A 24,780-nucleotide genomic window follows, 5' to 3' on the forward strand; every position below is an offset into this window, starting at 1 on the left:
CTGTCTGTCTGTCTGTCTGTCTGTCTGTCTGTCTGTCTGTCTGTCTGTCTGTCTGTCTGTCTGTCTGTCTGTCTGTCTGTCTGTCTGTCTGTCTGTCTGTCTGTCTGTCTGTCTGTCTGTCTGTCTGTCTGTCTGTCTGTCTGTCTGTCTGTCTGTCTGTCTGTCTGTCTGTCTGTCTGTCTGTCTGTCTGTCTGTCTGTCTGTCTGTCTGTCTGTCTGTCTGTCTGTCTGTCTGTCTGTCTGTCTGTCTGTCTGTCTGTCTGTCTGTCTGTCTGTCTGTCTGTCTGTCTGTCTGTCTGTCTGTCTGTCTGTCTGTCTGTCTGTCTGTCTGTCTGTCTGTCTGTCTGTCTGTCTGTCTGTCTGTCTGTCTGTCTGTCTGTCTGTCTGTCTGTCTGTCTGTCTGTCTGTCTGTCTGTCCGTCCGTCCGTCCGTCCGTCCGTATGTTCCTTATAGAATCAAAAACTACTGAACCAATCGGCATGAAAATATGCATGTAGAGGGTTTTTGGGGCTAGGAATGGTTTTAGTGATGGTTAGAAACCCCTCCCCACACTAATAGGGGGGGCTCCCATACAAATGAAACACAAATTTCTGCATAACTCGACAACTAATCAAGCAAATTGAACAAAATTTGGCATGTGGGTGTTTTCGGTGACAAGAATTTATTCTATGGTAAATTGAGACCCCTTATCTCTTTATAAGGGGAATTATAACTCCTTTCCTCTTCAAAAGGGGGGGCTTCCATTCAAATTTCCTCATAACTCGAGAACTAATCGAGCAAATGGAACCAAATTTGGCATGTGTAGGTTTGCGAGGGCAAGAATATTTTCTATAGTAAATTAGGACCCTTCCCCACTTTAAGACGGGGGGCTCCAGTACTAAAGAAACACAATTTTCCTCATAACTCGAGAAGTAATTAAGCAAATGGAACCAAATTTGGCATGTGGGTGTTTTTGGAGACAAAAATTTTTTCTATGATGAATTGAGACCCCTCCCCGTTTTAGGAGGGGGGGATCCTATACATATGAAATACAAATTTCCTCATAACTGAAGAACTAATCAAGCAAATGGAACCAAATTTGGCATGTGAAAGTTTTCGAGGGCAAGAATATTTTCTATGGTGAATAAGGACCCCTCCCCACTTTAAGAGGGGGGTAGGCTCCTATACAAACGAAATACAAATTTCCTCATAACTCGAGAACTAATCAAGCAAATGGAACAAAATTTGGCACGTGGGTGTTTTTGGAGACAAAATTTTTTTTTATGATGAATTGGGACCCCTCCCCACTTTAGGAAGGGGTGCTCCTATACAAATGAAACGCAAATTTCCTCATAATTCGAGTACTAATCTGGCAAATGGAACCAAATTTGGCATGTGAAAGTTTTCTAGGGCGTGAATATTTTCTATGGTGAATTAGAACCCCTCCCCACTTTAATAGGAGGGGCTCCAATATCCCAATGAATTGGGACCTCTACCCACTTTAGGAGGGGGGGGGGCTCCTATACAAATGAAATTCAAATTTCCTCATAACTCGAGAACTAATCAAGCAAATAGAACCAAATTTGGCATGTGGAGGTTTCTGGAGACAAAAATATTTTCTATGGTGAATTAGGACCCCTCCCAACTTTAAGAGGGGGTGCTTCTACACAAATGAAATACAAATTTCCTCATAATTCGAGAACTAATCAAGCAAATGGAACCATATTTGGCATGTGGGTGTTTTTGTAGTCAACCATTTTTTCTATGATGAATTAGGACCCCCTACCTTTTTAAGAGGGTGGGGCTCTCATACAAATGAAATACAAATTTCCAGCATATATATATACTAGCTGACCCGACAAACCCACAATTTCGTATTGCCACAAATTAACCTGTGTTGTACATAAATCATGAATCTCGGATGATCTTTGTCACAATCTCGAGTTTTGCAAGCCCCTCATATATATATATATATATATATATATTTGTTTATTTGTTTATTTGTAAAAAAATCATCGGACACAAGGTGGTCTTCATGATACAAACACATATGACAGTAAATACATACAATAGTACAATTACAAATTTATCGTCTACGAGAGAGTCGTCGTTGAAAATTATTAGGCGTCATGTTGAAATCGAACCAACCGTAGAGTTCGTTAAACCGCATTGCCTTAAATCGGATAGGGTCGTACAGTCCGTAGTTTGCATTCCTTCCCTGCAGGTGCAGGGTACCTGGTTCTGAGGGGTCGTTCAGGAGCATACAGATTTAGTTGGCTCAGAAGAGCGGGGCTGTCAATATCTCCTAGTAGCAATCCAGCCAGGAGCGTTGGCACGACTTCTTTCAAGAGTCTCCAAGTTAAGCAGACGGCAGCGTTCCTCATATGGCGGAAGGTTTCTGGCATCGCGCCATGGAAGACTGCGCAAAGCATATCGTAGAAATTTTTTCTGCACTGCTTCGATTCTAGTGATCCAAATTTGTTGATATGGACACCAGATCACTGATCCGAATTCCAAAACAGACCTTACAAGTGCATAGTACAAAGATCGAAAACAGTACGGGTCACGGAACTCCTTGGCGATTTTAAAAATAAATCCAAGTTGCTTATTGGCTCTGGAGATAATGTCGTTGTAGTGTATACGGAAAGTTAGTGCGCTATCCAGGACGACACCAAGATCACGAATGTGATAGACGCGTTGTAACAAATGTCCTGCCATGTTGTAGCTAAAAGCTATGGGCTTATTTTTACGATGAAACGAGATGGCGAAGCACTTTGAGATGTTGACGGTAAGCATGTTATTCGAGCACCAATCTTCAAATTTATCCACAAGGCGTTGCAGTTCAATGCAGTCTGAGTCTCTTTTAATTGCTTTAAAGATTTTTACATCGTCAGCATAGAAAGATCGACAGCCAGGTGGCAGAAGAGCTGATAGTTCGTTTATAAAAAGAGAAAAGAGCAAGGGTCCAAGGTTGCTCCCCTGTGGCACGCCAGAGAAGTTGTTGAACGAGTCGGAGACCTCTGATCCGATCTTCACACTTAGCCTACGGTGTGTTAGGTACGAACGTAGCCACTTGCAGAACGGTGCGGAAACTCCCAGCTGCTCCAGCCTAGCAAGGAGGATGCCGTGATCCACCCGATCAAACGCAGCTTTCAGGTCCGTATACACTGCATCAATTTGCACCCCTTCATTCATGTTGCGCAGGCAGAACGAGACGAAATCGACGAGATTCGTGGAAACTGAACGTTTTGGAAAAAAACCATGCTGGTCTGAGGAAATGTAGTGTTGGCAGCTAGCGAACAAAGCGTCGTTCACGATTATCTCGAGAACTTTAGAACTTGAGCATAACGATGTAATCCCTCGATAGTTTTGTACGTTGCGCTTATCACCCTTCTTGTGTACAGGGAACATTACTGATTCTTTCCATAGAGTAGGGAACTTACACTGCTGATGTGTAACACACTTATGTGTGTGTATGTGATACGATTTGTTTCGACTACATCGTGGACACGCTGCTGTTTTGTTAAGGAAGGTTGGGAACACGATTACGATTTTGCCTGGACTGGCACTGGACAGCTGGCATCTGTATTTTGTTTCGTGATGCCGTAATCTACAGCAATTCGCCATTAAGCCATGAAGGTCGTCTGTGGTGTGCTGGAAATGGCAAGATCGCAGAAGTTTTACTATTTTCGCAGCTAAATAATAAACAAGCAAAGTAAAGAATGAAAGTTTCAATTTAATCATTCGTATGCAAAATACTGCAGCAGTCTGGTAGCTTTGTTTTAAAAAACTCTTAAATGTTGTAAACAGGACTGGAACATCTACCCATTAAAGCATCTGATGTCTATTTGAAAATTCTAAAGATGGTTATTCAGTTATTTATGCCGAAGTCAAATTCATGTTTTTGAAAATTAAAACTAAAATGTTTAAAAATTATGTGCTATGTGAATAACTGGAATTATTTGCAGTTTACAATCCGAATAAGTTCTTTAAGGTAATCACGTCAAAATAAGTTTCTAAAAGACGTTTGTTTAGTGTGAGAATTGATTCATTGATAATAATCCGTATGCTATTACCTAAAAAGTTGAATCGAGAATCTGTGAGCGAAATCTTGTAAATCTTCATAAACAGATGTTTGTCGTCTTTAAAAAGACGGGTTTTTTGACAATTAACTCAATAGCTGGAAATCTATGCCTTCTTTTCGGTCTTCTTAGGAAAGAGAATAGCCTGAATGTTCGGAAGAACACCTCCTTGAGCAATGGTGACGCCGGAAAGGAGTTTGTTCAATTCTTCGTCATTACGGATGGTCAATTGCAGATGACGGGGGTGATTCTGGTCTTCTTGTTGTCACGGGCCGCATTTCCTTCCAATTCCAAAACTTCAGCTGCCAAATATTCCATCACGGCAGCCAGATAGACGGGTGCTTCAGCACCAACACGCTCAGCATAGTTGCCCTTCCTAAGTAGACGGTGAATACGGCCTACTGGGAATTGGAGCCCAGCACGAGATGAACGGGACTTTGCATTTCCTTTAAATTTTCCACCTTTACCGCGTCCAGACATGATTAGAATTTGTGTTTCGACTCGATGTTTATAGTAGGGATGGGAAAACTATCATTAACTACTGATAGTTATCAGTAAGCAATAATATCACTAAGTATCAGTAAGGTTTCGCTATTATTGATATTTACTGATATAGTAACTTCGTTCCGTTAGAAAAATTAGTTAGAATAAACTTATTGGTCGGTAGTTGCGTACGATAAACGTGGATGACACAATATATCGTAGTCAACGTCAGTAGCCTAAAGCCGGGGTAGCTCGTGCTGATTCAAGCAGTCACCTCCATTTAACTCGAACTTTGGCTACTCGTCGCCAATTTTCCAGTCGTCTCAAAAGTCACAAAGCACTTTCGACGTAATCGTGCCATCTTGCACATTGAGCCCCCTGTTCCTGGTGCCAGTGAGGTTGTTGAAGACAACTGTTTCCGTCGTACTATCGTCCGGCATTCTTACGACGTGTCTGGCCCATCAACTTTCGTCAAATGTACGATGGGATTCTTTCCAAACAATGCCTGTAGCTCCGTCTCCACCACTCTTCGCTTTCAGTTTGTACTCCGCCAAATATCCGCAGTACCCTTTCGTTCGGACACCGCAAGGGCGCGTATATTCTCCGTGAGCGACCTTATGACTCCATAAATAACTACTGACCTAATAAAAGATTTTTACATTATCAGCTTCGTACGGTAGCATATGTTTTTTGATAGTAGCGTATAGCGAAGGCCAAAGTAGGCTCGATTTCCTGCTTGAATGCGCCGTTGGGTTTCCTTACTAATGTTGTCCGCGGTCACCAGCAATCCAAAATACACGAATCCATCTATCACTTCTAGTTTGCAGTCGTCAAGGGTTACCATCCGTGAGAGGCACGCGTTTGGTTCCTTGGATCCTCTTTCTTTCATGTATGTAATCTTTGACGTATTTATTATTAATCTGATCTTCCTAGACTACTGCTTTCAACCTGGCGTAGGTTGCCTCCACCATCGCAAGGTTCCTAGCCATGATATCAGTCATCTTGTCACCTTATCTCAACCCTCGCTGCGTCTCGAAGGGTGTGTCCCCGAGATGCGCACGAAACACACTACTCGATCGAATAGCTCTGATCAGTAGCGTCAGTTTATCTGGGAAACTGTGTTCATCCAATAAGTGCAATTGCTGGCCTTAATCGACTGGTTCGTGTGATGCGTAGGTACGATGTGCTCCCAACATATCTGCTGGGTGGTAAAAATCTGGTCCGTAGTTGCGCGAGCCTCCATAAAGCCCGCTTGGTAAATGACAAAGTAAATTTACAATGAAGAACTCAGTTATAATATTACAATTTCCTATTTTTTGCTTCAATGCCCTGATGAATAAAATTACTGATATTTACTGATAGTTATCAGTAACGTACTGGAATTACTGATAGTTATCAGTAACGATTTTTAATTATAGTTCCCATGCCTACAGCTTACTTCTGATTATATACCAGAGCAAACGGCAGCAAGTTGTAACAAAGGCGGATCAACGTAAGGTAGAGAATCATAGACACGAAAGAAAGGCGGTACAACGAAACCATATACATTGTTTGAACAAAACCGGTGTCCGGTGCTTCCTTAATGAAGAGCTACCAGTTTCTGCTGAGCAAGCTAGTATGAACTATGAAGCACCGTCTTCATGCCACCGAAAACCGTTGGAAAGGCCGCCACACGCCACTAGGAGAGCAACGCTATTTTCTTTCGTTCATTTGATGCCGACAGAGATAGTACGGGCATGAAGTAATTGGCGGTTTCGTCACTAACGAGAATGACATTAGCTGCGGATCGTTTATGTAAGAGTGCGAGGGGAGCAAAGAGTGGAGGAGAGGATCCGGGAGTTTGGAATTTGATGTTCTTGATATTATTCCTACTGCAAACAGCTTCAGCGAGGTCCACAGCTAATGTCAAAAATTCTTTATATGTGTGCGTGGTGGTATACTTCATGGCAGACGTGCACGTGCACTCACAGTTGTGTATGGTTTAGAGATGCTCGGGTATAAAAATTTGAATACCCGAACCCGACCCGTACCCGATTAAGAAAAAAATTTAAAGCCCGTGCCCGACCCGAACCCGCAGGTTTCTTATTTTTGATACCCGAACCCGACAGCAACCCGTCGGGTACGGGACGGGCCCGGGTACCCGACCATCTCTAGTGTTAAATGTGGTCAATAGAGATACCCGACCCGACCCGTACCCGGTTTCAAAAACAAAAATTAAGAACCCGTACCCGACCCGAACCCGCAAATTATTTTTTTCAATACCCGAACCGGGCGGGTACGGGTACGGGTGTGGGTTTCAGGCAAATTTTCCGCTACCCGACCATCTCTAGTGTGGTTGTGGTTTTGCTCTTTTGACTACCCTGCTCAGTCAAGCATAATTGCAATTATGAGTTTGCCAAGCGCGCCGTCTCGGAAGGTACCAAAGTATACCGGCTTATAGTAAATGTATCTGGTCAGGCTTCTGTAACTATACAACAATCAGCCCTTTTTAGGGCCTAATGTATAAATGAAGATGCAATTCGATTTTCTCACTAAACGCTTCGAATTACGAAGTGGCGCAGTTTTCTTTTCAAATGATTTTGCCAGAAAATGTGGCTTATTCGTTTCATGTTTTTAGAAAGAATTCCAAATTCGTATTATTTTGCTTGTATTTGGAACGCTCAGTGTAAATACGTAATTTTCAAATGTGTGATGTTTACCACGAGGACTGCAGCGACACTGGCATTCTATATATATATATATATATATATATATATATATATATATATATATATATATATATATATATATATATATATATATATATATATATATATATATATATATATATATATATATATATATATCTATTGATTCTACTTCGTATTCCCACTAGTTAAGGCAACACTGAAAGCGATCCCGCGTTATATTTTCCATTCAACGGCTGCTCATCGCTTTCAGCCAATCAGAAATTGGGTCAATTTTGGGTCAACGCCGCGGTTGACACTTGGCACGTCCTGTCCTAGGTTTTTTCTTCTTATATTTGATGCAGGAATTTCAAATAGCACTATTTAAATCAAGTCAGCATGCTCGGATTTGCGAGGGGGTTGAAATTTCATCGCAAATAAATACTGCCCCTGTTTGCTCAATCAAAAACGTCCCATCAAGATGACTGGCATCTCTTCCTCGCGCCCATACAAATGACAAGCAACAGCGCATCCCTCCCGACAAAAGTTGAAGCTGTGTGTACATGTATAGGTGGGAAAGGATGTGTGCGAGCGTGGTAATTTTTCTATTTTTTTTTACGTAGGACTACGTCCTTGTTTACTACACTGAGACTGGGTAGCACTTTGTGAAAACGAAAATAGAAATGTAACGTTTGAATGAAAGATTTCAAATACTATTAACTACTAAACTACTGAACGAAACTGAACAATTTATATGTCGTAGGATAGATAAAATGATCAGCAATTTGATGGAGGGGGGGGGGATAAGAGAGCAATTTTAAGGAGGACGTAAGAGGGGGTTCTTGTAGAAATGAAACACAAATTTCCTCACAACTCGAGAACTAATCAACCAAATGGAACCAAATTTGGCATGTGGGGGTTTTAGAAGGCAGGATTTTTCCTATGGTGTACTGAGACAATAATGCGAAGACCCCTTCCCCTTCTAAGAGGGAGACCTCCCCCCCTCTGGAACCAAATTTGGCATGTGGGGGTTTTAAAAGGCAAAAATTTTTTCTATGGTGAATTGAGACCTCTCCCCTCTTTAGGAGGGGGGATCCCATACAAAAAATATACAAATTTCCTCATAACTCGAGAACTAATCAAGCAAATGGAACTAAATTTGGCATGTGGGGGTTTTAGAAGGAAAGAACTTTTTCTATGGTTTACTGAGACCCATCCGTCTTTTAACAGCGGGGGCTCCTATACAAATGAAACACAAATTTCTTAATAACTCAAGAACTGATTAAGCAAATGGAATCAAAATTTTATATGTAGGGGTTTTTGGAGGCAGGAATGGCCCAATTAAATGCCACAAGTGAGTTAAAGTAAGATTAGTGAAACATGTCAAGCTACTGTCATATTTAATACAATAATATGTGGGCTGGTCATTCATTACTATTGCAACCTTGCGGCTACAGAGCCCCTCGAGCGTGGCAATGCATACGTGTTCGTGTACATCCATATTTTGATTTACACACATTAGTATGCGCTAGTTCAACTTTAACTCGGCAGACAGTATTACGGTAATATATATTATCTCTATATAACTTTAATTAAACTCGCCACTTAATAACAAACGAATCTGGGTCGAGTCTCCCCCTGCTCGTTTCAATGTCAGTTCCACCGGCTAGCTATCTTTTGGTCAATAGGGCGAAAGTCGATCAAAACTATTGAATTTGCTACCAACGAATCAATGAAGTTTAGGGCTTACCTTGCATCTTACAGCGTCTAAGGTTGACTCCCTTTCCGGAGCGATATGTTGACGTCACACGTCAATGATGTCGCTTTATGCTTTCGATCGTGCTTCTTTTGAGCGCGTTTCAACGGATCGCGCTTCTTCGAGCACCTTTACATGGATCGCGCTTCTTCGAGCGCGGTATGATCGATCGCGCTAAAAATTCGAGTACGCCCCTTCGATGGCGTTTATACGAGTGCTCTACTAAGAACGTAAAACAACTGACCCAATTATCACGTGGATCATTCAATCACTTGTCGCATCGTCTCCACACTACGATGCTCTTAGAACACACGATTTACGCGCGACGGAAAGACTACTTCACCTTCAGTTTGCAAATTGTAGAAACCTGCAGGAATATCTACGAGTCCCACGTAGACGTACGGAAAGACGATCCTGCCGCGATCCTGTTGCCTCAGGTCCGCGGCGCTGACGAAGACTTAGCACGTGCAAATAAAAAGGGCCCTGCGTAACGTTTTCGTCAGAAATTGTTGGAACAAAATCAGAAATTACCTACTTCGTTTGGAAGACCCTTCTGTGCCCTAGATCTTATAGTTTCGATGCACGAGTTCTGCGTGCTGGCAAGTGCTTTGCTCTGTCGCCTTATGGATGACGGGTTCGAGGTTAGCTCCCCCATACAATTTGCTGTAGGTTATGCAGTGAAGTGGATTCCTTTTCGCTCGTCTCTGTAAATAATTTACGCGATATGCGGTTTACAGTGATTGTAACCTATCGTATATTTTCCAAGTTATACATACGCTGTATATTTTACTTAAAACTTGAGCTTACCGTAAAATCTGTGGTCAGCTTGCTGTCTGAGCTTTCTTCTATAGACACTGCTGTGAACTAAGAGAAGCTTTAGATAGAAGCGACGTGCATATATGCTTTATTTCGACCGGAAACGTGTACTACGTTTCAGTGTGCGTAAGCTTTATGTAAGCTTGACGTTACGGAACGTTACGCTTATATTATGGGATTTTTATCACGGCTGTATTGAGAATGATCCTTCTAATTGTTAGTTTTATGGCAACGTATTTTTGTCACCAATCGATACGCTTTAACCCATTAAGCCCCACACTTTTCCCAGCAGGGATAGAAAGTTGAAACTTTCAGGAAAATTCTCTTTTAGGTCAACTAAGAAAAATCCGCTGACATGTATTTTTAATGTTGACTCTGTGTCCCGCAACGCTACGTTGCGAAAACGCAACGCTGGGCGTTAAGGGCATATCGTTTTTGCATACCTTCATTATTGTGCATATAAATACTTCATACTTTTTTACCGTTAAATCAAACTTGGGATTTTTTTTGGGATTTTGAGTATTAATAAAGATTAAATGAACGAGTAAGAGTATTACATGTTATGTTTTATGATAGATATCGAAACATTTGGGTTGGAGACCATCTTTGCACTAGACGCATAGTATGCAGTTTGATTGCTAAATGCATGTTATCGCAGATGAGATGATTAAATGCCTACCCCAACACGTTCCGGAAAGGTTGTAACATTAAATTTGGGTCCATAAAACTTTCGTTGCTATCACTCAATTCCTGCAGACATTCCGGAGGCAAAGTTATTTTAACGATTTTATTACGCTCTTATCATAATGGCTGCTCCATCTGTCATCAGTGTTTGAATTCTATGAATTCTATGTTATGTAAACTTTTATAATGTTTCCGGAATTTTGGACAAGCGAAAGATAATTCATTTGTTTACTAAAAAGCAACGACATCAAATGAAACACCGCAGCGAACGAACGAAAACAAACGGTCCCGTTGCAAATTTTGAATATCGTATCTTCCTAGCGTTGTGTTTTCGCAACGCAAAGCTTCAAACCTATCTTAAAATTACAAAAATAATCAAAATTATGAAACAAAGTTTTTTTTGACAAACAGCCGATTCTTACTAACACTGATTAATAGGTCAGGCGTTAAATAGAGGTAAAATCGAGTTTTATAAGCATTTTTCCTGAACTGTCTGAAAAATAGCAAAACCTGTTGTTTTGTCACAGGTGTAATTATGTTACATGTAACATCTGACCTTTGAGCAAAAACAGGCTGATTAGATTTTTTTCCAATCTTTCTTTGTTTCGCAGGGTCCAAGTTGGTATCTTAAACCGGGCCTCCTCTAGAATCGAATGAAACTGCGTTGCGTTTTCGCAACGCTGGGAGGAAATGGGTTAATTTGCCTTTATGGTAACAATAGCATTGCTGTCACTGTCGCTGAACTTTTGGCAGAGTTGCCAGTCTTCTTGATGGAATGTTTATGGTTCAATCCAGCTAACCCGGTTCATAGTGACAGTTCTTACCCGGTTTCACCCGACAGTTCGATGCACAAAAACAAACCTAGCTGGCTCCTCTCTCTCTCAGGTAGGGACTGATAGGGAAATGTGCAATGTATGATAAAACACTTAATTTTTTAAACAAATATTGTGCGCGCATTCCCTTACTGGACACGAGGGTTGAAACAGTCGTGTTTCTGAACGGTCGTAAAAAGGGTCGTTTTTAGCTTTTAACAGATAAAATGTCAAATTGTGTTATCATCGCTGTTTTATTATTGGAACCAATCGTGCAAAGTAAATAAACCTAGGAATCACCGTTCTATCAGAAGAAACGGAATGAAATTCAGCATGAAATGAATTTGTATTTTCAACGCCGGTTTGCCGAAATTTCATAGTGAATAAAGCGTAGTTTCCCAAGTAACAATTTCAGGCTGATCAAACGCTTTTATATCTGATTTTATTCAACCTGTGACTGATCTATGGTTTAGGTTTAGAAATAAAAACCTTTTTTCAGCTCTTAAACATCTAAATCTGGTGATTTTATCAAGCTTCAGGCTAATTAATAGCTGCTTTCGAAGCTGCAATGAAGCTTAATATAAACTTTTTTGCGCTGTTAAATAGCCAATTTGCGCAATGCTGTCAATTTTATTTTTAGAACGAGAAATAGTTTTGCAATCTGCTTTTCCAGTCGCTTAATCAACGCTTCATCAACCTTTATGCAGCCAAAAAAAATCTATCTTTAAATTTAAAAAATGAAACGCGGCCTTTTTTTATTTTGCTGTAAACATGTTTTGAACGCAATATTTTTAATTTCGAATAACTTTATAATTCGTATAAGTAAAGCTAGCTAGCTAAGCTAATTAAAAATGCCTTTTTCCGGGAATTGAACCCGCCATCTTTTGATCCATAAGCACTCACCGTATGATCCGCACCATTTGCATCTGCAGAACAGACAGTAAGAATATCTTTACACCTGAAGTCTAGCCCGCCTAGCGTGAAGCAGTCGATAATGTCGATAACGGATAAGCTTTTGCTGTCAGCCGAATTGCGAAATTCTATGATCTGACAGTATGTGTGCTGTGAGCCGAAAAAAACTTGGTAGAAGTTTGTAAAGCCACTTTAACACCTTTAAGCAGCCTTAAAGTAGTTTGAAAGCTGTGAGCGTAATGAAAGCTTCCACTCTACATTTTAACACCTTTAAGCAGCCGTAAAACGGTTTGATGTTTATGGCTGTTGAGAAGCAGATTGTTTAGCAGAAAAATCCGCTATTAAGCTTGTTTATCAGCTTTTGGGAGAGAACTGGTTTGAAAAACTTAAAGTAGCTTAAACATCGCTTATTTAAACACCATTTAAGTGCTTACTTTATGCAGCTTTGATCGCCTTAAACCAACCCGTAAACAGCCATTGCTCTTGCAATTCAGCTACCGTTGTTACTTGGGTTATCATTATTCATTATCCAAACAAGCAATAACAAAGCAATAACGTTCGTATTCGAAAACAATTTGTTTAATGCTTTTGTATGATTAACACGAAGTCACGATTAAGGTTGCGACAGAAACGCAATGAGCCTGTGTTGCCAGTTATGGCGATAAAACATTACGAACTGTGTTGCCAATTTAGTTATTTTTTTCCTTTGGAACGTTTGAAACAGTACCTGAACTCCCCTCGGAATCCATCGATCAAGTAAATGCACAATATTTTGCACTGGACTTCCGCTCTGGTGGGGGTGGGGGGTGGGGTATAGCTGATGTGTATCCAGCTTTTTACGAGCCATAATGGCGGACGTGTTCGTAATATTTGAACAGCATTTTTGACAGTTCCCTAATACATCGCACGTTTTCTTTCCGTACATTTCTTTAGTTTTACCGTGAACACGCGGAAAGAAAACGTGCGATGTATTGGGGAAATGTCAAAAATGCTGTTTAAATATTACGAGCACGCCCGCCATTATGGCTCGTAAAAAGCTGGATAAGTAGATAAGCAGAGAAAAATTTTGCAATAATTTGCTTTTCGCAGCAAACTTCTTTAAGAGTGTGCAAGTAAACCCCAAATTTCAGACTGCTAATAACGAACATTAGTTTCTTGGTCATTTGAACAAAACGCTGTTGCTGCCACCAATTACGAAATTGTGCAACTGTTGTTATTTCATACTACAGCCTGAATTCGTTAATTGGGCCACGACTGCACTCCAGCTGATTCGCTAATTGGGCCGACTGACAGTTGTTAGAAATTTCTAAACTCGAAAATTCCATACAATTTTGACATTCAAGTTGTCACACAGCCCAATTAGCGAACACCCAATTAACGAACCGCCCAATTAGCGAACCACCAATTAACGAAACTTTGCTGTATAGTATGCCATTTCAGTTTTTCAACAGTTTTTAAAGTAATTTCAATTCTTCTTTTTCTAGGTAACGTTTAATTCCAAGGAGCCTCGTTCGGGTTGGCTGAAAGAATTTTCTTTGGTTTTACATGGCACGAAAGATCCACCTTATAGAATGCTTTCTCCAGCATCTCCACATTCAAAGTTAGCGATTATAAAGAAGGCCCATGAAGATCGAGATAAAATGTAAATCTACTGTATTGGTACAATTGTTGCATCTAAATGAATCAAGTTTTCCAGTTTGGTTTATCATAGCACTAAAACTAATAAATATTACCTATTTTATTCGTAGCAGCTGTCACATGAATGGAAGGTTTTTTATACAGTTTAATTATTCGTTAATCCCTCCTGAGCTACACTCGTGTTGGGTCCATGGATTATAGTAAATGATTGACAAAAGACTTTCTGACTTGTGGGAAAGGATAAAGAAATAAACAGGCTGGATTTCCCTCAGAGCTGCCATAAATACAGATATTTGTGCATGCATAAATTTGTGACCCTACCGTTTTCTCCGGAGTATTTTATTTTTTCGATCTAATCTTTTAAATTACATAAATAGTTTATGGAGTACTTTAAAATTCCGGAACATTAGTGGAGCCAGAAATCACAGCAACTAAAATAATTGATGGGTCCCAAATTTATGCATGCACAAATATCTGTATTTGAGACAGCTCTGGTTTCCCTATCCAGCTTTTTACGAGCCATAATGGCGGACGTGTTCGTAATATTTGAACAGCATTTTTGACATTTCCCTAATACCTCGCACGTTTTCTTTCCGCATATTCGTTTAGTTTTACCGTGGAGGAGGAGTTTTACGTGCGATATATTAATGGAATGTCAAAAATGCCGTTCAAATATTACGAACACGTCCGCCATTTTGTCTCGTAAAAAGCTGGATAGGGTTGAGTTAAATGCAAAGAGCTAGAGAGGAATTGGGCGTTGAAGATAAAAAGCGAATGAGATCGGGTATTTACGATAGTTGATTTATCGGTTTCTTCTTGAAATTGATACACATTCCGAATAACAACAACATTATCATAGGCTCGTTAGGAGAAAAAGTCTGCCCGAAGACTACAGAGCTCAGGACTAGGCATGGTAGAAAGTCGGTAAAAAAATCGACACGTTGCATCCACGTGAAAAATCATGTAAACTTCTGTACAGCAACTTACATGAACTACATGTACTAGTTAATGGGAAAGTTGATATAATTTACCGAAATCGCACGTAAACTGGTTAGTATGAGTGCGAGTTACCAATAATTCACGTGAATGTTACATGAAAAGTGTGATGGCTGAGAATTATCTACGTAAACTTGACGTGTTAATTTTTTTGAGTGATGGTTTGATCAGTTACTACAAAGCATTGCACGCAGATGTCAGTGGGTTTTTTTCGTCCCAGGTTTGACAGTGTTGTGGGGTTTGTTTTGATTACTTATTCGCAAGACCCAGAAGCAAAAAACAGCTAAAATGACAAAAATATATGTTGTGCAGAACTGACATCATTTTCTTGCTTCGGAAAAGTCGGGCATTTCCTGTTTCCGCAAACAAGTGGTACGAATTACAAGTAATAAACACACTACTGTTTTACCTGACTCACTGCGAATATGCGTGTTATTGAAATAAAACGTCACCATGCGTTTTATTCGTTTATAACGCATATGCAGCTAATATCGATAACAACCGATTTTTTATAAGTTGTGCTTTTGTTATTGCATTTAACTTGTAAAAAGTTGCATAAATAACAATTCAGTTTCACAATACAATTATTGCGTACTACTAGCACTTGCAAAATAACGTTTAAGTACGTTATTTTTAGTGATCAAAATCAACGATATTTTCGATACAAGGGCGATATTTTTCGAAACCTTTCGAACCAACACGATACCGCGAATACAACGCTATGCGCAGTGAGTCAGGTAACACAGTAGCAATAAAATTAGGTTACAAAGGGAATCAAAACAAAACACACAAAAACGTCAAACCAGAGTTGAGGTTAGACACCGTGCAAAGGTTTACTGCTTATAAGTTTTAGTAATCGCAATTGTAACCGTCTGAAAGAATGTATGCGTGTGATGTTGATGTACGATGCTATCCAATGATGTCACTGTGGTCGTGATTTGAGAGTGATGGCACATATATGTGCTAACAAATATTTACCAATGTTGTTCGTAGAGGAAGGTATAATCTAAAGAAACTGACTAAAGAAATGACAAGTAACTCATTTTCGTTTTCGGATCGTCGAAACCAAGCGCAAGAATCTCGATGAAAACTTCTGAATCTTTTGCTCGAAAACTTGCGGAGTATCAGTCGATGAACGTGGGAAAAAATATTGACTGCAAGCAAACGGCAACAAATATCATCGTGTCATCACGAAATCGTCCGTGCTGTCTAACAAAAACACCAGGCAATCATATTGGTAGCGTACAGTTCATAAATTCACGCAAATGTTGAACTCGAAAAAATATTGTTAGAACTTTTTCTAGTAACTTTGAACAGAGTCACGCACAACAATCATCGTTGAGCAAATTAGATTTAATGATGGCAGGTGGCCGCGAATGACTGAGCTCTAATGTCATTTCTTTAGTCAGTTTCTTTAGTATAATTCAATCCGTAGAGGTTTGATAGAATGTCCAGTCTTGAGTACTGTATTCTTGTTCTAATTTAATGCCGTCAACGTAACCGGAGCTTGACCTCCTGTTAGTATCCAGCTTTTTACGAGCCATAATGGCGGGCGTGCTCGTAATATTTGAACAGCATTTTTGACATTTCCCCAATACATCGCACGTTTTCTTTCCGCGTGTTCACGGTAAAACTAAAGGAATGTACGGAAAGAAAACGTGCGATGTATTAGGGAACTGTCAAAAATGCTGTTCAAATATTACGAACACGTCCGCCATTATGGCTCGTAAAAAGCTGGATACTGTAGTATATAAAAGCCAGAGCCGTGAGTTAGACTGAGATAGCGCTACATTGGAAAAAGGAATAATCGGTCGCCAAAGAGAGCGAGAGAGATTCGAGGCGAGAGGAAACGAATACTCATCCTCAGCTTACAGATTCATTCTGTTGGTTATTTTTGCCAAACGAAGTCGCGTTTTCGACCTACTACTGAAATGGAAGGAAAACGCAAACGAAAAGTACGACAAAGAGCATCTATTAATGCGCAAAATTTGTATGAAATTTGTATAAATTTATTTGGAAAAATCAACTCACTTGTATTTTGATCCATGATATATATATATATATATATCTGTAGTATATATATATATATATATATATATATATATATATATATATATATATATATATATATATATATATATATATATATATATACTACAGATACGACAGACTTTGCAGCCAGCTGTAGTTTCTCTACGTCAACGCAACTCTGATCAAACGTTTTAGGCTGCGTTGTAAGATTTCCGTTCTTGACTAACACGCAAGAATGACTTGACTTAAACTGCAATTTTAATTTCGATTAATTTCAATCATTTACTACAATCCCTATAGGTTATTCTATATACTGCTTCAACTACATTATGTAGAAGAACCTGAACCACATTAATGTAAGTAATCTAAAATGAGCTCCGTTTTAATTTTGAGAAGTAATTATTCGAGAATGTGACCAAACAGTGATGACTGTACATTTTAATATATTCTTATGTAGCTTATTTGTTTATCACCATATTTTACAATTAATCAGCATTGTGATTCAATACAACCAAATATAAACTCTAATATGAAACAGTTAAATTATTACGTACGACTAAAGAAAGTAAAATGTAGACGTGTCGAATCACATAAGCAATCATCTCAAATTTATTTGCAGTACATCAATTGAGAGCGTGCATAAGAAATTTTTATGGAATACTTATGATAGTATTTCAGTCATTATTGTTGATACCTACAGCTAATAATGACAGAAACATTAGCATATATTTGCTTAAATAGTCTATTGAGAATACCTTATACATATATAACAATGATTTTATGATGTAATTATAGTTTTCAATGAGTAGACAGTTTTTAATTATTTTTAATATATTTTGTGATGAACAACAAGAGCTATGTGATACAACAATATCAACTAAATATTTTCACTTTTACACCTACCGCGATTATGTCATGTACGAAAAAACATTTTATTGATATGAAGGCTATCCTATTCGTTTACAACTGCAACTTATTATTCTTAATTGCGTAAAATTGTATTCCAAAATACATAGAATCAATGAAGAGTAAATAGAAACAGTAATTAATGTTTTCGATAATACTATGTTCAGATCAGTAATCATATTATATTACATCTATGAAAGGAAATTACAACTATAAATTAGTATCCGCTCAAACTTTATTCGACTCTAATACGCGTTGCAAAACCACGAAAACAAATTGCATCGTGACGCTATTAGCATATAAGGACGTAGCTTCTTATATTCTTCTATATTAATTTCTAATCTATATTTTGAGGGGCCAAACATTTGTTAAACGGCTCATATATTGTCTCTTTTTTGGTTTAGTTTAGCACAAAGAAAATATATTGTATTGTAGAACTACCAATACCTAAAATATATAAATACCACTGTTTTTATATCAACATTCTGGACTATCGTAAAGTTATGTTGTAAAAAATAAACAAAATTGATGTAAATTTTATTGCCAGATATATAAATAACAAAGTAAACTATATTGATATGAAAATAATTGTTTTATTTCACTGCATTCAAAGTTTACCTAACATCTTTCATAAACGCGCTTGTGCCGCGATTTACAGCCGCTGTATCGGGACTATTAAAAGGGTGAAAGGGGTTGATTGCTTTCCCGTAAGCCGGGAAAAGTTCAAGGTCCAAAAAAAAACGTGTGAAAAAATCAATTTTGACTCTCCACGAATAGCGTTTTTGTTTTTTTAGGGCCCCGCTAGGTTCGCTCAAGTTTCAACTTAACGGATGTCAATTTTTTTTCATTCGGTTGAACTCGATTTCAAATTCCAGGTTTATGTATAATTTTCCCGAAGGAACATGTTTTTCAACTGATTGAATTATTTTAAAATTATTTGATCGTTTGATTTTTGAGATCTTGATACAGATAATTGTTTTACATAAATAAAGCTTAGATCATTTAGAAATTGGGCAATTCATTTTGACAAAAGCGGCGCACTCAGTGCACTGTGGTCTAGAAAGCAAAATTAGGTGGAATAAATTGTTTACTCAGTAGTCGTTGATTTATCTTAATTTAGAATGCTGCTTTTTTGGCATAGGCTATTTTAAATTAACCAAGATCCAGAAATTATCTTCAGAACGAAACCTGATAGAGTGATATTCACTTCAGCAATTTTATAGCCTGAAGTATTTTGAGTAATATTGCAGAAGACGGAATCCCTCTATCTGAAACCGTTTCCATATTAGAGCGTTTTTCTTGAATTAAGTTAGGGTGACTCTGCTATTTTGCGATTTTACTCTGTAACTTTTGACGTAGGACTACGTCAAGGTTTGGGATAGTGCTACGACAAGGTTTGGGATAGGGTTTCATTCCAAAATATCTTTCTCGAAAAGTGGTCAGGTTTTGAACGCTAATAGCTTAGCGGTTTCTCGATCGATTTTCAATATTCTTACACCAATCGATCGGAAAATCTTCTAAGAATAGACCCAAATGAAGAAAAGTATAAATTCCTGATGTTGAACTATTCAAAAATTGAAAATAGTGAACCTATGTTTAAGAATTCCCGCTTCGTGATTGGTTGTTGGAAATGACGTCATCAAAGTGGTAACTCTAACTGGTTCTACTAGAAATTGTCGCTTCGTGATTGCTTGAATTAATTTCCAATTATTTTCGAACAAGTCTTGGTACAATTCAAGAATCAACGAGAAAGTCGATGGAAATTTCCATTTAATTCTACTATAACAAAGTTACAAGAGAACTAAATGGAATTCTACCCCCTTACCCTCGTTGATTGCTGTTTACCTTGTTGTGCTGTACCACCAACAGCAACACGAGCGGTGCCGCAGATATTTTAATTTCAATAATCGTCACATTGAAACATTCCCAGGTCAACATTGTTACATAACTGTACTTACACATACATAACATGTTACATAACTGTAACATAACTGTATTACTCCCTTGTTCGCCCTGTTTTGGAAACTTCAGCAGTAATTTGGAGCCCCTATGCAGATGTTTGGATAAGCAGAATTGAAGCTGTACAGTCCAGATTTTTACGTAGTGCTCTTAGATTTTTACGTACTCTTGCTCTACCTTGGCGTGACCCAATGCAATTACCCCCATACGAGCAGCGTTGTCGACTACTTAACATGGAAACACTTACGCAAAGGCGTGATATTTCCAAAGCCGTTTTTATTGGGAAGCTTCTAACTAGTGTAGCTCCATTTATTTTAACACCTTCCAAATAACTAAACTACATAACATAACTACATAAGCTTCATATTTATTTTAACATCTTCTAAATAACTAAACTACATAACATAACATCTTCTAAAACCCAACACCCCTCTGCTTGAGGTTTTAAATTATCATCTCTTTTCAAAACACCACAACTGAATCTGAATCCCCCACCGGGGGATCCACCTTTCACTTGAGTTTTTAAAATTATCAATCTCCCCTGCTCGTGGCGTTGCCGCCCGTATTTATAACAGCTTTTAATTGCTCGTAGCAAGAAGTACTAGAGCAGCTGCTGAGAAAAACAAAGAGAGAGTAGAGCGGAACTTAAGTTCTATGAGAGTTTCAGTTGGCGCGCGAAACTTCTCACACATGTACTAAGCTAACTCCCATCGCACGTTCGACGTACAATGTTTGTTATTTTCCATGTGCAAACATTTGCGCGTGCCCCTGAGCCTGGCATAGAACAAAACCTTACAGCCGTACAGAAAGGTAAAACTTTCGCTGTCGCGCAGCTTCGGTCAATGGTAACCGTCGCGGCCACCGGTGGTCAATGTTACCCGTACTGGGCACTGACGCTGCAGATCCCCCTTCCGAATGAGGTCGCAGAATTTGTCAACAGATTTTGCGAGGGTACGTTAGCTGGAAAATTTTAACTCTCTCTCTCTCTTTCTTCTTCGGTGTTAAAAACTTCCCTATTGTGGACTACTGCCAGATAATTTGTTATGTTGTATGTTGTTCAACTATGTAATATAATGTGTAATATAATATGTAATACAATTTGCCTTAAACACTATTCTGGAGCTCGTCTCCGCGGTGCTGCTGGCGTCTTCAATTTATTCTTAATTCGGGTCGGAAAAGGGTGCTGTATGGCTTGAGTGGGGAAGAACGGGGAAACATTGAGTGCAGAGCCGCCCGCTGGAGATCGTAAGTGGTTGCTGTGGTTCCGTTTCTTCTGTTGCTCGCCTTCGCTTCTCACGTTGCCTAATTCTATTCGGTTATTTATCCAAGAGGTTGGCGGAGTAATGGCTTTCACTCTCCGTACTTCGTATATCGTACTAATACTTCGTATTATTGATACTGAACTGTGATAGTATTCGTCTATTAGCTGGACGAAATTGTGGTTCGCGGTGTATTAATAATGCCAAGTTCTATGCTTGACCACCTTTACGTTTTCTGATGCACACTGTATAGTTATAGTGTATATGTGTAGGGTGTATAGTGTATGTTCACCCGACTTGGGAAGTAGATTCTAATCCCACCTGAATTGCGTTTTAATTGCATTTTACTGGTTGTACTATTTGCCGGGCTGCACAGTGGGACCATTCTGGAAAAAGGCGGTCAAAAGTCTTTTCTCGCTTTTCCTGACGTTTTCGAGCTTAGGTGTCTTAGGAGAAGTTTCATAAAAAAGTATTCTGCATCTAATGACATTTTCATATAATTATATATTAAGGGGATAACAAATTTGAAAACATTAATTTTTTATAGAAACTAGATAGCATGGTCATGTGTTCGGCAAAGTTGTAGAACTTTGAATTTCATTAAACTTTGCCGAAGATACTAAGTATCTGCATCATATGGTTTGTGAGATATAATTGACTTTCTGTTGTGACCCCCTTAAAATCAGTTTCTTAAACTTTTTGTACATAAAACCTCATCTAACAGGTTCGACATGTTCTACAAACTTTTGGATACTATCAAAATACGTAACTTTCTAGAAGGTGTATATATCATATGTTGCTTTATTTGTTTTAAAAATGGATTTGAAGCATAAATTCTACCGTTTTTACAAGTAATTTTTTCCGCAAATAGGCACCTACTGGCAGCTAAAGTTAGCATCGCTTGAACCGCCATAGAATGTAGTATAAGTGTGCCAAAAAATTTTGGTCGGGTCTGGCCGGGCATTTTGGTTATTTCAATTATAATTACATACATATATGCTGGTTTTAGTAAGTTATCAGGGTTTTATTATTCGTACATGTTCATAATGAGCACAGGACCTCGTCCACGTCTGTTTCGCTATCTGTTGCAGAATTATTTTCGTTCTGGGATTTTTGTAAAAGTTTGTATGCTGCTGGTAACAACTGCTTTGATTTTTTTACTGTTGGTCTTCTTAAAGTTGAAATCAATGGACCTGACGTCATTAACAATTTTTTGAAAACATTTTCGTTTGTCGATATTCTGTTCAGAAATCAGATTATTTCAATAATTGCATACAATCATGATTCATTACTGTTAACATACCTTGAACATTTACGTGCACGTTTTTCTCTAAAACGTTTTATGTCTTTGATACGGCACTCTTAAGGTTCTTCCGAAAGACGACCGACTGGTAGAACAGCTGCATCTATTATTTTTTCTATTACCGTGAATTAACGACAATATCGACAAACGAAGCTGTTTTCAGAAGATTGTTAATGACGTCGGATGCATTAATTTCAACTTTAAGAAGGCCAACAGTAAAAAAATCAATGCAGTTGTTACCAGCGAGCAGTATACAAACTTTTACAAAAATCCCAGAACGAAAATAATTCTGCAACAGATAGCGAAACAGACGTGGACGAGGTCCTGTGAAACTATTATGAACATGTACGAATAATAAAACCCTGATAGCTTACTAAAACCAGCATATATATATGTAATTCATAATTGAAACAACCAAAATGCCCGGCCAGACCCGGCCAAAATTTTTTGGCACACTTATACTACATTCTCTGGTGGTTCAAGCGATGCTAACTTTAGCTGCCAGTAGGTGCCTATTTACGAAAAAAATTACTTGTAAAAACGGTAAAATTTATGCTTCAAATCCATTTTTAAAACAAATAAAGCAACATATGATATATACACCTTCTAGAAAGTTACGTATTTTGATAGTATCCAAAAGTTTGTAGAACATGTCGAACTTGTTAGATGAGGTTTTGTGTACAAGAAGTTTAACAAACTGATTTTAAGGGGGTCACGACAGAAAGTCAATTATATCTCGCAAACCATATGATGCAGATACTTAGTATCTTCGGCAAAGTTTAATGAAATTCAAATTTCTACAACTTTGCCGAACACATGACCATGCTATCTAGTTTCTATAAAAAATTAATGTTTTCAAATTTGTTATCACTTTAATATCCAATTATATGAAAATGTCATTAGATGCAGAATACTTTTTTATGAAACTTCTCCTAAGACACCTAAGCTCGAAAACGTCAGGAAAAGCGAGAAAAGACTTTTGACCGCCTTTTTCCAGAATGGTCCCACTGTGGGCTGTGGTCTTTGCGATATCTGCATCGCCCCTATTAATTGTTTGGTGTAGTGCGTTGCTCTCACACTGAATCCGGAAACCTCTTGTATTGGAATTCGCCTGGTTCTGGTGTACTGTTACGTCCCAGATAACACAAAATCGTAATAGAAAGTTCATAATAAATCGTTTTCATGTCAATTTCACATTGGAATTGTATAATAATTAGAGTATGTCAAATCGAAGTGAACAATAAGTTGTTTTGCAGTCGTGCGTGCCTTCATATACAATACATGACTGTGAATTATAAAGCAGTATAGACGATTGCAATATTTGATTATATCTTAATCATATATTCAGGAGTATTTAGTTGCGTGTTATAAAAATTACGCAAAAAAGAATTACAAATAATTGTCAAACCTTTCGCACGTATATCGCCTCCACTTTGGTACATATATGTTCTTATATGGCGTGAAATATAACTTTTTCGTTCAGATATGATTTCGTATATCTCAGTTGCAATCGAGATATACAAACCAAATGGTTTACTGGGGTATTCCTGGGCCGTCTACACTCGTTGTTCCCCACAGTCCTTTCTCCTCTCGCGCCTGTGAGAACTCTCCAAGCTTGAGCTCACCGTTACTCGTACTGCAGGCTGTCTTCCCTCGTCTCGGGTCGTCTTCCGGCTGTTGGTCTCACTGATCTTCATTTCTTATATCTACACTCGCGAAAAGAAAAATCTATACCAATCACAAAAGAAAATTAAAAGTTTCTGACTTTGCTGTGATGCTTCGATCGCACCGAATTTTATTGTCTTTTCTCTGCGATTGGTTTACATCCAAACATTAATAATGGAATTACGCACTTAATTTAATTCTTTTTCATTAATATTTTATGGCGACTTATGGATTTATCGTACTCTTCACGCCTTTGATATAATTTACTTCTGTTCTTTATTACTTTCAATTTGTTCACCGAATTACATTAAATTACATTTTATCTACTGTTTCTATTGAACGTTTTTCTTATGTCACTAACCGTAATATCACTTTCGATTTTCTATCGGGAGTTCCTCTCCCTCTTTTAATTCTTCTTCGGAGTCATACTTGTTACTCTCCTTTCTTTTAATTCTTCTACGGAGTCATACTTGTTACTCTCCTTTCTTTTAATTCTTCTACGGAGTCATACTTGTTACTCTCCTTTCTTTTAATTCTTCTATGGAGCCATACTTGTTACTCTCCTTTCTATAATCTTCAATTTTCAAAGTATGTTTTAACTTTAACTTTTAAAATATTATTGTAACTTTCTAAAAAATTTTTTTTTTCTCAAATCAACACAACAAAAAAATGCAAAAATAAAAGAGTAATAAAAAAAAAGGTGCAAACTGTAAGGCTTCGGAGAAAAACAAACTATCTTATTTTAAAATTTTAAAACTTTATAACCTTAAAACAAATTAGCTTCCGTTCTATTTAACTCTAACTAATTTATTTTTCTCCTTATGCCAAACTGT

At 38.3% G+C, this 24,780-nt stretch overlaps 1 protein-coding gene across 1 annotated transcript in view; it reads left to right on the forward strand.

Annotated features, from left to right (window-relative positions):
* LOC128733123 (neuroendocrine convertase 2) overlaps positions 1-13,925 on the forward strand; it is a 299,830-nt gene extending 285,905 nt beyond the window's left edge. The window contains exon 9 of the mRNA XM_053826742.1: positions 13,675-13,925. Within this exon, the coding sequence (XP_053682717.1) occupies positions 13,675-13,836 (162 nt within the window). The 3' untranslated portion in view covers positions 13,837-13,925. The remainder of the gene's footprint in view (positions 1-13,674) is intronic.
* Positions 13,926-24,780: the final 10,855 nt, after the last annotated feature.

The sequence above is a fragment of the Sabethes cyaneus genome, chromosome 1 (genome assembly GCF_943734655.1).
Source record: "Sabethes cyaneus chromosome 1, idSabCyanKW18_F2, whole genome shotgun sequence".
Taxonomy (NCBI): domain Eukaryota; kingdom Metazoa; phylum Arthropoda; class Insecta; order Diptera; family Culicidae; genus Sabethes; species Sabethes cyaneus.